Below are 15,532 nucleotides of genomic sequence, written 5' to 3' on the forward strand. Positions count from 1 at the left end.
ATATACTCATTGGACTCGACTCGATGCATCGGTCTGAAGAAGTCGCTAGTGTTCTACCGTGGTCGAGCTGCTAAAGGAGTCAAAACCGATTGGATGATGCACGAATTTCGTCTCCCTTCCGTATCTGACTCTCATCACTCAACATATCCTAATTACAATAACAAGAAGCAAAACCTTAACAACGACAACAACACCAGTAAAGAGGTTCCTTCAAGCGTAAGTTATCGGATTTGCCCTAACTTGTGTTACCCGCATTAGCTTATTTGGAACCCACCACTCCTAATAAATCAGTTCTTTTGTAGGATGCATGGGCGATATGTAGAATATTCAAGAAGACGAATGCAGTATCATCACAAAGATCAATCCCACAATCTTGGGTTTATCCAACGATTCCTGACACTAACCAATACAACTCACAGTCACAATCACACAACACCACAACTCTCTTAGCTTCATCAGACGTTCTCAGCCACATATCAACAAGACAAAACCTTATCACTTCTCCAGTCAACGAACACACAAGCTTCACAGAATCAGCTGTTGCTTATTTCGCGTCTCAGATGCTCGGAGTCCCGTACAATACAGCCAGAACAGGGGATGCTCTGTTTGTGAGAAACAGTGAAACAGGGGATACTCTGTTTCTGAGCAACAATGAGAATAACTACTTCAACAACTTGACCGGAGCGTTGACTCATGAGCTCCCGAATGTAAGATCAATGGTGATGGAGGAGGAGACGACAGTCAGTGAGATGTCGGCGACGTCGTACTCCACTAACAATTAAAAGATCATAGGCACTATTAACACTTGAATTAGTGTAGGCCATCGCTAATAATATGTATAATTTTTATCGTCTGTTATATTTATATAAATGTTGCTTAGCTTTTGGTTTCTTGAAGACCTAAAAGAAAAAACAAAGACTTCGATTATGCAACTTTTAATTATTTGTTATTGATGGCCAAGTTGGTTCTAGTCTCATTCTTGACTGAGTAGTTGACAGTAAATATATTTCCTTTATCTGTAATTAAAATATTTCAAAAACAATTTCCTTGTATCAAGCTATTTTACTATGCGACAGCTGGGGGTGTACTCCGTGAAATTTCCTTGCAAATAAGTATTCAAGTTAAATTACATTACACTATAAAAATCTCCTAAATATTAATAGAGAAGCACATTTGAGATTAAAGCTGACGTATGGCCGCCAGAGAGCTCAGGACACTTTTTAGCAAAATACCTTTAAATATTTTAACTAATTACAGTTCTATGCCAATGTATTTATTTTAAAAACAATTAACTGAATAATAATTAGATATGTCATCATTTCTCACACAAATTTAATAGTAAAGCAAAACTTCACTAAAATTTACTTATAAATATACAAGTCAAAATTATATTGATTTCTTAAAATTAATATAAAATATTCTAAAAAGGCTATAAAAACATATCAATTAATATAAAGTTAATAAAAATAAAGAACATATAACTTATTAAACATATAACTTATTAACATAATCATATAAAAACGAAATGTTATATGTTAGTATTATTACCATAATAATTTAAATAACAAACTTTTAATAGTTATTAAAATGGATTATAAAAAGAAGTATATTACCCCTGAAATATCTCTAACTCATTAAAAGAAACTTAATTTCCAATAAATATAGATTTATATATATTCATAAATAAATATAAAAATGGTAGCAAATTAAGGGATATCATGATGTGTGATTATTTATATATATCTAAGTATGTAAACTAATTAATCTCAACATTTAGTGTGACAATTTATTAAAAAATGGAAATATTGATAACCGAATAGGAATATACGTTCTAATTGTATATTCATTTATGTGCTATTAAAAATGAATGAGACAACCCTTATCAGTATAAATAAACGTAGTACCCAAAAAAAATCATAATATTTAAAATGAGTGATTATTAGATTATGCAAAATTGTTATAGTTACTCGAAAAACTATAAATATAAATTTAATTTTTTAAACACACAAAAATATATATTGCCATAAATTGTGACATTTTATAAATATTTTCTTTACCACGTTCACATATTTCACAAGTGAAATGTATTATTACACGAATATGTTTATTTTGAATTTTCATTATTTTTTTCATAATGGTTTTTTTGGTAATAATCCGTCATTTATAGAAAATATTAACAAATCGACTAACTCAAAAGATTTAAATAGAATCAAAAATATTAAATCAATAAATTGGATTATCTTCAAAAAGTTTAGTTTAGAATCTGATTGTTACTAACATATAATAAAATTGAATAATTAAACTATCGAGTAATATAGTATGATAAGAAACATGCAAAATTGTTATGATTACAAAATAAAACATAAGAAGATATGAATTTAATTTTTAAACCACACAAAAGACATGTTGCAATAAATAGTAACATTTTATCAATATTTTCTCTACCAGAAAACCTCTTACACATTCAAAGATTTCACCGGTGAAACATATTTTTTACAAGAAAAAATGCAGCTTTGAATAAATAAATAAAAAACTTAAGTTACATATTATGTTTGACACAAACAGATATTGGTTCTAGGATAATAATTTTACTTATAATAATTTTCTTTAAATCGATTTATCCTGCACATAGTGCGGGTTGTTACCTAGTATTATTATATTGAAGAGAGAATATTATGTGTCTCACCAGTGAAGGAATAAAATCATGATTTTTTTTAACATTGAACTATACTAAAAACTAGATTTTAACCGCGGTATACCACGGGATTATGTTTTTTTTTTATATTTTATATAACTTTCTAAAAACCATTATGTTGGATCAAATATATATTTTAAACTTTTAAATTAATATTGAGATATTTGTAATTTTTTTTCTATGTAAAAATTATTATTTTTAATTGGAATTTAATTAATGAAAATTCTTTTATTTTGGAATTTAATCAATCAAAATTAGTTGTTGTGAAAGTAAACATCCGTTAATATGTATAATACTTTGTAGTTCATATAATATTATTTAAATTTTATCCACCAATTTGAAATTAGTTAGTTTTGCCCAGAATCTCTTAGTTATTAAAAAAAAATAGTTAGTTTTGTATATGAGTATGATGGAGCGAGTTAATGTTGGTTTTTAACTATTTTCATATAAAGTTAAGTTTTAAGATATATTGTTTGTGTTTTTAGACCAACCCGTAAAAATATATAAGTGTACTAATATTAACCTAATTCCCATCACATACTTGTAATTATTTTTAGTCTTGGTTTGGACTATGGATAAATAAAATTTTCCATAAAGTATTTTTGCTTTTTTAGTATTGTGTATATGTTAAATTGCTAAAATCGGTATTTACACAGACCTAGTTTTATTATCACAAAGTTAGTAATATTATTGATATTACTCATAGGACTAAATTTGATGTATTCACTATTTAAATTGTGAAACAGGATATATATATTTGTATTTGACATAACTCTATAAATGACACATCTTTTTTAGTCAAAAAACATATATCATTTGTGGAGGTTAAAACAAAATATATATATATATATATAGTATAATAAAATCATACATTGTTAGTTTATTTTTATTTTTTTTTCTATTCATTTTGACATCAATTGCTCTATCCATTTTAACATAGAAAACATTAAACAACTTATAAAAACAAAACATGTATGGAAAATCAGTTAGTATTTTTCAAATCTTTGGAAATAAATTTGCCAAACCAATTATGGAAAATCGAAATTGAATAAGGTATTAATTTTGTTTTAAATGTCTTAATTACAATGGCATATGATGTAAATATTGCCCGACTCTAAGCCTTCTTTGCTAAAAATGCTGTGAAAATGTTAATATAGATAATCTTATTATATAAAGTTTAGAGTCTTTTAACAGATCTACCACATTATGAAACCTTACTCCACCATTCTACCACATCCTATAATTATTTTTGTCAAATACCACATACACAACATAAAATATCTGTTATTTTGTTTTAAATGTCTTAATTACAATGGCATATGATGTAAATATTGCCCAACTCTAAGCCTTTTTTGCTAAAAATGCTGTGAAAATGTTAATATAGATAAGGGAGAGTTACTAGAATATTACATAAAAGCTTCTTTTTTACAAAAGTAACACACAATTGTTGGTAATTACTAGACTAAACTTTGTACCCATACTACCCTTGAAACTAGTGTTGAGAAAAAACGTTATTACGGCTAATACCATTAGTGGAAAAAAAAATATTGGAAACTGGGAGAAAGTCTACCAATTCTTTGATGGTACATTTATATAGGTGGCTGATTAAAGGTGTACGTCAGATATTTTTGGTACACTTAGTTGTAGTCTTGGTATACTTATCGGTCAACGTAGATGGTATACTTATTTGTAGTGTTAGTACACTTATCGGTGGACGTATATGTGTATCAAAAACTAAGTGTACCAAAAATATCTGATGTACACCTTCAACAGTCAATATGACCCAAAAGATATTTATGGTAGACTAATGGCCTGTTGCGACAGATTTATTCGACAGCCTTCTCTCGTTTCAGATATTTTTGGTATACTTGTTTGTTTTTTTGAAATAGTTTTCGGAGTGTGATGGTAGGTTTCTTGTCCGTGGTAGATTTAGTAAGCATTTTTGACAGCTGTAAAGTCTTACCAGAATAACACGAATTTGTTTGAGCTGTCAAAGACAGTCTAGCGTTGCGATAGACTTATTGGAGGTAGATCTAAACACGTTTGTTGTTCTTCCGATCTATGGTGTTCATGTAATAACGTTTGTAGCAGATTCATCAATCGTATTCTGTTTGTCGGCCGGAGCAAACGTCTTTTACCTACTCTGTTTCGTTAATCTTTCCTCTGGGTTCATCCATGAAAGAGCTAGATATCGTTTCGGAAATCTATATAACTCACTTTTTATAGGTTTTTAATTTATAAATCAGATGTTGAGATGAAAATCTATAATAGTTGAGTAAAAAACCCACAAGTGAAACAAAAAAAATAGACATAAGTCGTGAAAAAATAAAGTGAGGCAGGGAAAATTAGGGTTTTCAGTCGTATGTTAGAGGTAGAAGACGAGGATATTCTGGTAATTTCGGGTTCATTAAACCTAAAATCGAACGTGTACGTACATATAAACGTGTACGTACATATGAACGCATACGTACATAACGTTCTTGAGATTAGTGTACGTACATAACGTTCTTTTGCATGTAAGAGATGTTATCGTAATCCGTTTTAATGAACAATATTGTCGTAATTTTGTAGTCATCTTCAACATATCTTCTTCTGCAACCCCAGCTAATTGTTCACCGGAAATGGAACAAGTAAGAGATGTTACTAGAAAAAGTAAGAGATGTTACTAGAAAAAGTAAGAGATGTTACTAGAACAACCTATGTAATTTGTAATTGTTTATTTATTTATTATATTTTCGAGAGGTAATGAATAATAATCAGACAAAATTACATTTTAACTATAGAGGGTAATATTTAGATAACATAAATATATAATACTCAGTTCAACTAGGTACAACTAAATATATATTTAGATTTGCATTTATATTAAAATTTTGAAAATGATAATTAAGGTTTATAAGAATTTCTTTATATATTGAACTATTAAATAACCATGTTTAATCAACAATACAAGAATTTATCACTTTCTAATATATACTATCGTTTTCACATAAAACACTCTTTATAGTATAAGAAAGACTTAGTAAGTGATCACCTCAAATAAAGCAAAAGAGGTGAAACCCAAGTTTTTATGAACATTGTGTTATGAAAACCTTGTATATGCTAATTAATAGTGATAAATCTTGTGCCCAACTGCTAATTAATAATTTATATTATAGTCCAACTGGAAATACGAAAAAATGCAAAAGTTCAACTATGAATATGAAAGTACAACTGGACAACTATGTATAATTATGTGTATACCAAATAATTTTTTACTAATATCCTGTTGTCTTTGGCTACCTCCTCCTCCAGACAGACCTATCTACCAGCACGAAAAAGAAGGATGGTATGGTTGGCTTACGTATAATGACACAGAACCAAGCCCTTCACCGATGGATCTTAGGAATCAAGCACATAGGTTACTGTGGGATGCCCTTGATTTTGTTGTTTCTATAGAAGCTGATGTGTTCTTCCCCGGTTTCAACAACGATGGTAGTGGGTGGCCAGATTTTTCAAGTTTGGTGATGGGTCAGAGGCTCTATGAAAGGCCCTCTTCCTGAACATATAGACTAGACAGGTAAGAAAGGCTATTGTAAATGACTGCATTTAACTTTTTTCCATTGTTAGGTTAATTGCACACTTGTTATGCGGATAAACTTCTTACTCTTTTGGGTTCATTATTCCGTAAATTGTAGCTGATCATGCATCTTATAGTTCACTAACTTTTGTAGATCGTTCCATATTCCACCAAACTTAACAAGTTACGATGCTCGAATTTATAAATTCATTCACTGACTCTCTTCCATTAATACTCATGCATGCGCACGGTCTTAAATGAATTTACAGATTTACGAGAAGAGTGGGACTTTTTAACAGCCCAACGTATTGCTTTATACACACTTGAATTTGTTCATCCTCTATAAATTAGTTTCAATACTTGAATTCACACTTCAACTTCACCTTCCACAAATTTGCCTCGATACTTCATTTTTTCTCTTCTTTCTTGAAATATATTGATCGCAGTTTCCATTCCACATAAATGCCTTGGAAAATAGTTCTCGCTGTCATTTGTTATGGAGTTGAAATTGCTTCTTTAGTGAAAAAAAAAATTTCAATATTTTTTCCTTACGATCTCAACCATGTAACATCATGTTACCTTTATTACGAAACAAGATATTAAGTATCTTATTTTCTAATATGGTTTTGTATAAGCTTCACGACATTGTTATGTTGTCGATATATTTACTGTTTGTAATATCTGTAGTTTGAGATTTTTTAATGGCTAGGATATCGACGAGGTAAGTCATATAACCTCTACTATTACCTAACAAGATTCAATATCTTATTTTGTAATATGGCTTTCTATAAGTCACGACATTGTTATGTTAGGATATCGACTAGGTCAATCATGTAACCTCTATTGTTAGATAAGGAATATTTCTTGTTTTGTAATGTATCTCTATTGAATAAAAAAAGTGTTGCAGTTGATGTTTTATTATTTTGTTTATATGCTTTTTAATCACTTTATTCGTTCTCTTATTTTTGTAATGCTATACGAAATTAGAATCATCACACACTTACAATCTTGGCATCTTGCTGAATAAACAAGAAAATGAATGGTTGAAAATATACTGAAGTAAAGACCCCGACACTTGAATACTTGGACAATAGAAGAAACACATTAACAACAACGTCTAAGCAAAAAAAAAACACAAACCTCTCTCTCTATGTACATAATAAAGTACACACATACACGAACTATATTCAAACTTTTTTGGTCGTATGCTGCTTTTTTACTGTAACCGGTTAAAAACTAGACTTCTTTACCGTTAATAACGGCCAAAGATGGAGAAGATTCACCGCTAACTCTGCTTGGTGCCGGAGTGTTCCTCCGCAATTGGCGTTTCGTTGGCACTATGATGACTTCATCCTCCAATTTCCCGACCACGTCACTGTCATCGTCGTCGTCACCGCCTTTGAAAACCGGATGAATATAAGCGTCTTGCAAGTAGCCTTTCAAGTTCAGATTCGGCTCTCTTGCTCTTTCCAATGTATCTTTCATCATAGCTTCCTATAAAACATCAACATTTTCCCATCTCCGGGCTTGTAACTTGCAATATATATGTTACAAAGATAATAATGGAGATGTTTATCAGATACGTAGAAGAAACTGACCTCTAAAGGGTAACGGATAAAGGCGGGTTCATAACGGCCTTTACTGAAGCGGTGGAAACCAATAGTAATCACTGGAAGAGCAATGAGAAACGGTGCAGCTAAAGCGGCACGTTTTGTAGCCAACAAATCCATCAGAAGCAACTGAGATATAATCAATGCCGATATAACCCGTCCATGAACATCTGGCCAAAACGCAGCAGCGCTCTCGTACTCTTGGTTATACACATTTATTATCTAAGAATAAGAAAACAAAAAGAACAAAATGTTCAAGTTTGGCAGATTTGTTTAAATGATCCGAAGAAGAAACTAATATTTACCTGATGGCGGTACACGATGTAAGCAAGACCGAAGAAGACTAAGATATAATGAAGAAGCATTGGTGTCACGGGAGCGTAGACAAGACCAAGAAGGAAGTAAAGCTGTATCTAAGGCTCTCCCGTGTTGAAACCGATGCTTCCCGGGTCCATTGCTTCCTCTCTGTCTTTCTCTGTTTTCACCAAGAATGCGTTTTTGAGGTGGAATATAATGAGAGGTTTAAGCATGAGAATCTCTCCTGCAACTCCTGCCCAACCATCAATCATTATATATGTTATAAAGAATGTTGCTTTCATCGGTATCGCCATGCCAACTGTCTTAGCCTCTTAGGGATTCTGCTCACATTGAAAAAAGAAGAGTCCTAAGCAAAAAGAAAGAAAGATTAACAGAGGGAGAGAGAGGGAGAGAAGGAGTCACGTACTGATTTGGTGATTGATTGAGGAAAGAGTTGAGCTGCTCAAACGCAGCTCCAGCGATAACATTTGCAAGAAAGACATTCACTAAGTTAAAAATGTAATATCTTGACGCTGATCGTCTTTACAAGGATGAAATTGACGTAAAGCCTTCAAACTTGGACATGGTCATCAGTATGGATGGCAGAAAGATCAAGAAAAGCTTCAGCGCAATACCGGCTAGCAAACCTTGTATCACCGACTTAACGAACTTACTGTGAATACAAAAAGACAACCAACCGGGTCCAATGTTAGTTGAAAATGTTTCAGTGCATTATTCAAATGCAATACTAGAGAAGAAGGAGAACTCACTCTTCAATAATGACTTCAATATACATCCCGCGAGCCTCACCAAAAATGCCCATTATAAGAGAACAAACAAACGAATGAAATAGTCTGATGGTATACAGAAGAAGAACACAAACCTTGATAGCGGAAAACATTAGGAACGCTAGAAATGCTTGGATTTCTCTGTCGAAGAGTCGATGTGAAGTGTAGGGTGCGGCGGAGCCGGTGAACTTCCGATGACGATGTCCGGAGCTGTTGCCGACCAGATTTACCTCTCTAACAACTGGTTCACCGGCGAGATTCCTCCGGCTATCATTTCCCTAATTTACAGACTCTGTTCTTAGATCGGAACCGATTCCGCGGCAGTATCCCGAGAGAGATCTTCGAATTGAAGCATCTATCGAAGATCAACACGATTGCGAACAACATCACCGGCGTTATCCCAGATTCAATCTCACGCTGCACTACTTTAATCTCCGTAGATCTCAGCCGTAACCGAATCAACGGAGAGATACCTAAAGAGATCAACAACGTGATTAACCTCGGTATACTTAATCTCTCCGGTAATCAACTAACCGGTTCAATCCCAACCGGAATCGGAAACATGTCAAGTCTAACAACGCTAGATCTCTCTTTCAACGATCTCTCCGGGAGAGTACCACTAAATGGTCAATTCATGGTGTTCAACGACACTTCCTTCGCCGGAAACACTTACCTCTGTTCTCGAGAGAGAAAGTGAATTAAATTAGTCGGAGAAGATGAATCAAATTAGAATGAATCAATCTGATGTTTTTTTCGTGTTTCTTTCTCTTAAAAATCAAAGACAGTTTAAATGTAAGAGCATAAGATCTGAACAGCAAGAGCAAGGTTTTTTTTTGCCGACCAAATGTAATTATAAATGGCATAAAACGTAATAAAACATACAACTCAAGTATATAATTAATTTGAAAACTTTTATGTGTTATTTGAATAAGTGGAAAATCTCGACGTGTTAGTCTAGTAATAAACCTACTTTTATGTAATATTTTAGGTAATTTCCCTATAGATATTCTTATTATATAAAGTTTAGAGTCATTTAACAGATCTACCATACCACATTATGAAACCTTACTTCACCATTCTACCACATCCTATAATTATTTTTGCCAAATACCACATACACAACATAAAATATCTACACTAACCCTGAAATAATTCATTTGATTTTTGAAAAAAAAAAATAAACAAAAAATGAAATTAACTTTTTGCCAGTGTTGAGTCTTTTCAACTTTACGCTGCTTTTCGTTTCAAAACAGATGAACACTGAACTTTTTCTTACTTTCTTTGTTAATAGACAAATACCCGCGCTATGTGCGCACTTATGAGTTACCGTTTTTAAACAATGTTGCTATTAGTTTGTTTTTATATATGTAGATTTTTCTTTTTTAATAGTAGAAATCTTGAAAAATATAATTTGACTTTGATTTTTTAAATACTTCACATAGGTTTTCTCATTTTGTATTTGAATTATTAGATACATGCATGAACAACTTTGTTTTGAGAGATTTAAATATTCTACAATTTTTGTCTAAAACGTCAAAAAAATATATATCAAATAAAAGCTTGATCTATGGATTCATATTTTGTAACAAAGAGTTTTTTGGTTGAATAAATTTTACATTCATTCAAAAAAAAAAGCTTAAATATTTAGATATATTCATACTTAAGCTTCTCAGTTAAAGCTTAACATTTTCTTTTATCAAGAATTGCAGCTTAGCTAACTCTTTATTAGATATAATTAAGATAGATATCTTCCTTTCAAGTTAGCTCTTCAATTTCTTGAATATAACCCTAGAATTTGTTTTCTAATAAGAGTTTAATTTAATTTTCTTTTTGACAACTTCTAAATATTAGAATATGGGTACCAATATTCATGAATTTATTCAACTATCTTCCATTTGATAGTGAACAAACTATAATCTTCTTCATCTATAAAAATTTAATTTTTTAGGTACAAACTTTCATGAATTTCTCTACAGTATTAACCAATATCTCGATCACTGCTGTAATTTTTTAAACTATTGACAAAATTATAACGCGTAAATCATATATATATATATATATATATATATATACATTCATGGTTTACGCCAAGAGGAAGAAGTGGCTCTTTGATTCACTCCTGATGCCCTTTTCTCTATTGGTGATGCATCTAGGTTTTTCATCTTTTACACCGAACTCTACAGGTTTTTATTCTAGGCTAGCTTTTGTCTGGTTCCATCTTTCAAATTAAATTACAGAGTTTTCTAGGGTTTTGTCTCGGTCCTTATGTTCGTGTGGCTGTGTCTTCTCTTCTTATTAATTCGTTTACTTGGATTAATACAAATCCTCTGATTCTTATTAATCTCTCTCTTTTTTTCGTTTCAGTAACAATAGCTTGAAATTTGTAAGATATGGACAAAATCAGTGGATTCCCTGATGACTTGCTGGTGAAGATATTATCTTTTCTTCCAACAGATGTTGCTGTATCCACTAGCATTTTGTCTAAGCCTTGAGAGTCTCTTTGGATGTGGTTGCCTAGACTCGAATTGACTCTCCTTCGTCGGTTACAAAGCCTGGACTTGGGGATTTTATCTACAAGAATCTGCCATTACATAGAGCTCCCGTCATAGAACGTTTATGTCTTGACTTATATAATTATAGCCCAGATGTTAAACCTGAAGATATGAGACGGTGGATTGAAGTTGCAGTTTCTAACCATCTACGTGAGCTGGACATTTCTTATGGTATAAATAGTGAAAACATATATATTCCCAAGTAGCTTGTTTATTTGCAAACCTTGAAACTCAAATGGGTGCCTCTCATGGCTAGTATCCCCTCTCTCAAAACTTTGCAACTTGAAACTATTTCGTTCGTAGATGCGAAATCTTTTCAACATCTTCTATCTGGTTGTCTTGTTCTTGAAGATCTATTGGTGCAATATCTTGACGATGAAGATTTAAGAGAGTTCACCATAATCGTCCCGTCTAGAGATGTTAAAAGTGGGTTAATACCCGATGGGTACCCGAAACCCATAAATAATGTAGAGTTTTAGGACCTGTTTTTTAATAAAAAAAAAGTGTGTAAAAAATGGGCGGGTACCCGAAATATTATAGTCTTACATGGATTTACCCTATAATACTATGGGTACCCATCGGTTTTTTGTTTCTTAAACCTTTTTATTAAAACGATATTGTTTTATTCACATTAACCCTAGTCTAACTGCTTTCACTCGATTCCAACATCAAATCAGTTGTGTTCTTCGTTGTTTTCAATCTTCGGACGGAGTTTCTTTCGGTGGATGCTTCTTTCAACTGGTGAATTGGGTGGTTTGTTCATGGATTTCTTGTGACCCTCTCTTTGTTAACACCTGAAAAGACCGACCTTTTTTTTTAATAATAAATAATAAATATAATTATATAATAAATAGACTACAACTAGTGGTCCCATACAAACTAGCCGCCTAACCACAATCACAACCAACAGCGGAATAACCAATCTCAATATCCAATAAATATCCAATAATATAACCAATAAATATAGCATCAACAATATCCAATAATCAAATGACAGGAAACATGGAACCAGCAACCTAGCAATGTTCTAATGACCCAACTCTAGCAACCTAGCAATGCCAGACAACATCAAACCGAGTCCCTAGAACATCCTCCTCTTCATTGCCTTGATTCCACGATCACACTTTGCCTTTACCTGCACCACAAACACATATTGCAATGCATGAGTATTTTATAAACACTCAGTAAGGCAATCCTCCCATCTACTGGGCTATACACACAAGCAATAGAGTATCTCTAACCATCATACAACAATCAACAGACAACAAATAACAAACCAGGACTCTGCATCGACCGACACCAACATGCATCGACCGACACCACATGGGGATGCATCAACCGACACAGAAGCTGCATCGACCGATGCAAGTTACACTTGCATCGACCGACACCCAATCTGCATCGACCGATGCATGCTCGACATAACACGAAAACCCTAGAGTTTTACGTGCCGTCCTCACACTTGCATCGACCGACGCAAGATATGCATCGACCGATGCAATGCCGAGCATCGTGTTTTCCCCGAAGCTTCTCGCCGGATCTTCGTTCCTGCAACCACAAAACTCGATCCCAAGCCACAAGAAAGCTTCCTAACGTCTAAAGCAACGATCTAACAAGTCTAACATCACACAACAAGCAGATTAAAGAGTTCTCTAGCTTAGATAAGCCATGGTCCTGCACTTACCTTTGCCAAGACGAATCTGAACCCAAACACAAGAAGAAAACGCTTCTAGGAAGCTCCTACAACGATCCCAGCTACAAATCTCTACAGGAACAGCTTGAAATCTCCAGGAATCACCAAGAACACCAAGAACACTTCTCTTTCTCTTTTGTTTCTCTCAAAAGCGGCTAAACACGCCTAATGAGACAAAACACGAGCTTAAGGGTTTTCCTTTATCCAAAACGCAGTGTTTGACTTAAGTCAAAACGCAGGAACTCGACCTTGCATCGACCGATGCAACATCTGCGTCGATCGATGCAACTCTCAAACCGGGATTCCGGTTCACGGATGTTACAACACCTCTCGTTAAGGAAGCATGTACGACTCCTCTTTGATTTTTCATTTTTTGGGTTGGTTTTAAATTACAGCCTTTGATTTTGGGTTGAATCAAGTTTCAATTTTGATTTAGGGTTTTGAATTATGAATTTTGATTTGTTAATTTTTGAAGAACTTTTGTTTTTGCTTTTTTTAATTAGAGATTATAAATTTTTGAAAATTGTCACAGATATAATAAAATATACAAAATACATAATATAAATCACATTTGTTTTTGGTACAAAAAAGCTATAGACACAAAAATATATAGTATAAAATGCAAAGTACATCACATAAGACAAAAAATTCGGGTACTCACAGATTTACCAACAAAACTTAAACCCTATTCGGGTTTACCCATAAGATTTAAAACTCATTCGAATTTTTTTAATTTAGGTTTTTTCTGGACGGATTATTTTCGGGTTCGGGCTGGGCCGGGCCGGGTTTTTTCACACACCTCAGCATCCCTAGTCCCGTCTTTGCGGAGTTTATCACTTTGTTTACTTGGGAACTGGAAATTAAATAGGTACGAGATAGATAAGTATTTGAAACTTGAGGACCGGAATCAAAGGAGGCATGACTACTCTTTGATTAAGAATATGCCTAAGCTGAAGGAAGCATATGTCGTATCTTTTAATCCCAAGAGTCTTATTAGACCAGTAACATCTGTCAAGCGTCTCACTATATGTTGTAGAGAGGTAATTATAATTAATTTTCATTTATCTACTGCTGAGTTCAATGTCATATATAGAATCCCCTTGGTTAATAATTTTAATAGTTTTGGCAGGATTTGTATGGTGATAATTGTGTTATCGAAAAGCTTAAACATCTGAACCTATTTGTATGCAAAAATGATTCGTTGAATCTCCTTGGCCAGTTGCTCAAGGATTCTCCTAAGTTGCGAGTATTAGACATCTCTGTAGTGAGAGTAAGTTTCTTCTATAAATTATTTTTGGTTTAATTACCTAATGAAGTAATGATGCCCATTATGGTTTTAATCTAATTCTTCTGCTTGGCCTTTATAGGATCATGGGATGGATGAGTGTAATGGTATGGTTTGTTGGAATCAACCAAGTCATGTTCCTGAATGCTTGTTGTCGAGTCTACAAACATTTAAGTGGTCACCATACTTTGGGAGACTACAAGATAGAGATATTGCGGTATATATTTTGAAAAACGCTCGGCACTTAAAGACGGCAACATTCTTGGCTGATACAAGGAGAAAATTAAAATTTGTTCCAAACCTTGAGATGATCAATGAGTTGAGACTTTCTCCCCGAGCTTCAAGCACATGCCAACTCGTATTCGCTGAGGACTTGGATCATGTTGAGACTTGAAAAAACATTAATTAGATGTTTTCTTTTGTATAACAAAAAGTTTAATTTCCTTCTATTATTCCCATGTGTGATCAACAAAGATCAGATTTTTTCGAATTTAATTGAGATTGTTTCAAATACTAAAGAGCTTTTCGACAATTGGGATCCAAAAGTTCATAAATCTGAGGTTCAAAGTTCTTTACCATACAATTAAGTGTCGAAAACCCTTGCGACCTCAATTTTTGCAACACATAGAACTGGTCTTATGCAAGCGTTGATGACCACAAGCAAACATGATCGAGTATCATCAGAGAAACGACGTTCCCAAGAATCTCCACTGCATGTATTCACTTACTGCTTCCCAAATTTTGCCCCCTCCAAATTGTGGGATAAAGCTGATATGATATTAAGACAAAATGATTATCGGTTGGTTTGTGCATGAACTGTGATAGTTTGTTGACGGCAAACGCTATATCGGGTCTTGTAAAAGAGAGGTATTGAAGACTACCGATGACAGCTCTGTATTCTTTTGCATCAAGAAGAGGAGTACCCGATTCGAGAGTGAGCTGAGGAGATGTCGCCATAGGGGTGAAAACAGGCTTCGCATGTAGCATATTAGTTTTGTGCAGGAGATCCGTGATGTACTTTCTCTGCATCAAATGTAAACCACGGTGAGACCG

General features: G+C 33.4%; 2 protein-coding genes and 1 pseudogene across 2 annotated transcripts in view; 2 read left to right on the plus strand and 1 right to left on the minus strand.

Moving 5' to 3' along the window:
• LOC104732869 (putative NAC domain-containing protein 94) overlaps positions 1-842 on the plus strand; it is a gene marked incomplete at its 5' end in the record, with an annotated part of 2,659 nt that extends 1,817 nt beyond the window's left edge. The window contains 2 exons of the mRNA XM_010452462.2: positions 144-216; positions 303-842. Of these exons, the coding sequence (XP_010450764.2) occupies positions 144-216; positions 303-782 (553 nt within the window). The remainder of the gene's footprint in view (positions 1-143; positions 217-302) is intronic.
• On the minus strand, positions 7,279-9,776 carry LOC104732870 (protein OSCA1-like). The gene is made up of 5 exons (XM_010452463.2): positions 8,932-9,776; positions 8,589-8,834; positions 8,170-8,502; positions 7,853-8,086; positions 7,279-7,748 (listed from the first exon to the last, which is right to left on the minus strand). The coding sequence occupies exons 3-5, from the start codon at positions 8,227-8,229 to the stop codon at positions 7,491-7,493; spliced, it is 552 nt and encodes a 183-aa protein (XP_010450765.1). The 5' UTR covers positions 8,230-8,502; positions 8,589-8,834; positions 8,932-9,776; the 3' UTR covers positions 7,279-7,490.
• On the plus strand, positions 11,340-14,873 carry LOC104733983 (annotated as a pseudogene).

This window comes from Camelina sativa, chromosome 12, assembly GCF_000633955.1.
Source record: "Camelina sativa cultivar DH55 chromosome 12, Cs, whole genome shotgun sequence".
Classification (NCBI taxonomy): Eukaryota; Viridiplantae; Streptophyta; class Magnoliopsida; order Brassicales; family Brassicaceae; genus Camelina; species Camelina sativa.

What these genes read in the sequence shown, in the direction of transcription:
- LOC104732870 (XM_010452463.2), bottom strand. Translation starts at nt 8,229, where the DNA reads ATGCTTCTTCATTATATCTTAGTCTTCTTCGGTCTTGCTTACATCGTG. An exon ending in ACATCGTGTACCGCCATCAG is followed by an intron (nt 8,087 to 8,169) that starts GTAAATATTAGT and finishes TCTTATTCTTAG; the next exon opens with ATAATAAATGTGTATAACCA. An exon ending in TTATCCGTTACCCTTTAGAG is followed by an intron (nt 7,749 to 7,852) that starts GTCAGTTTCTTC and finishes GATGTTTTATAG; the next exon opens with GAAGCTATGATGAAAGATAC.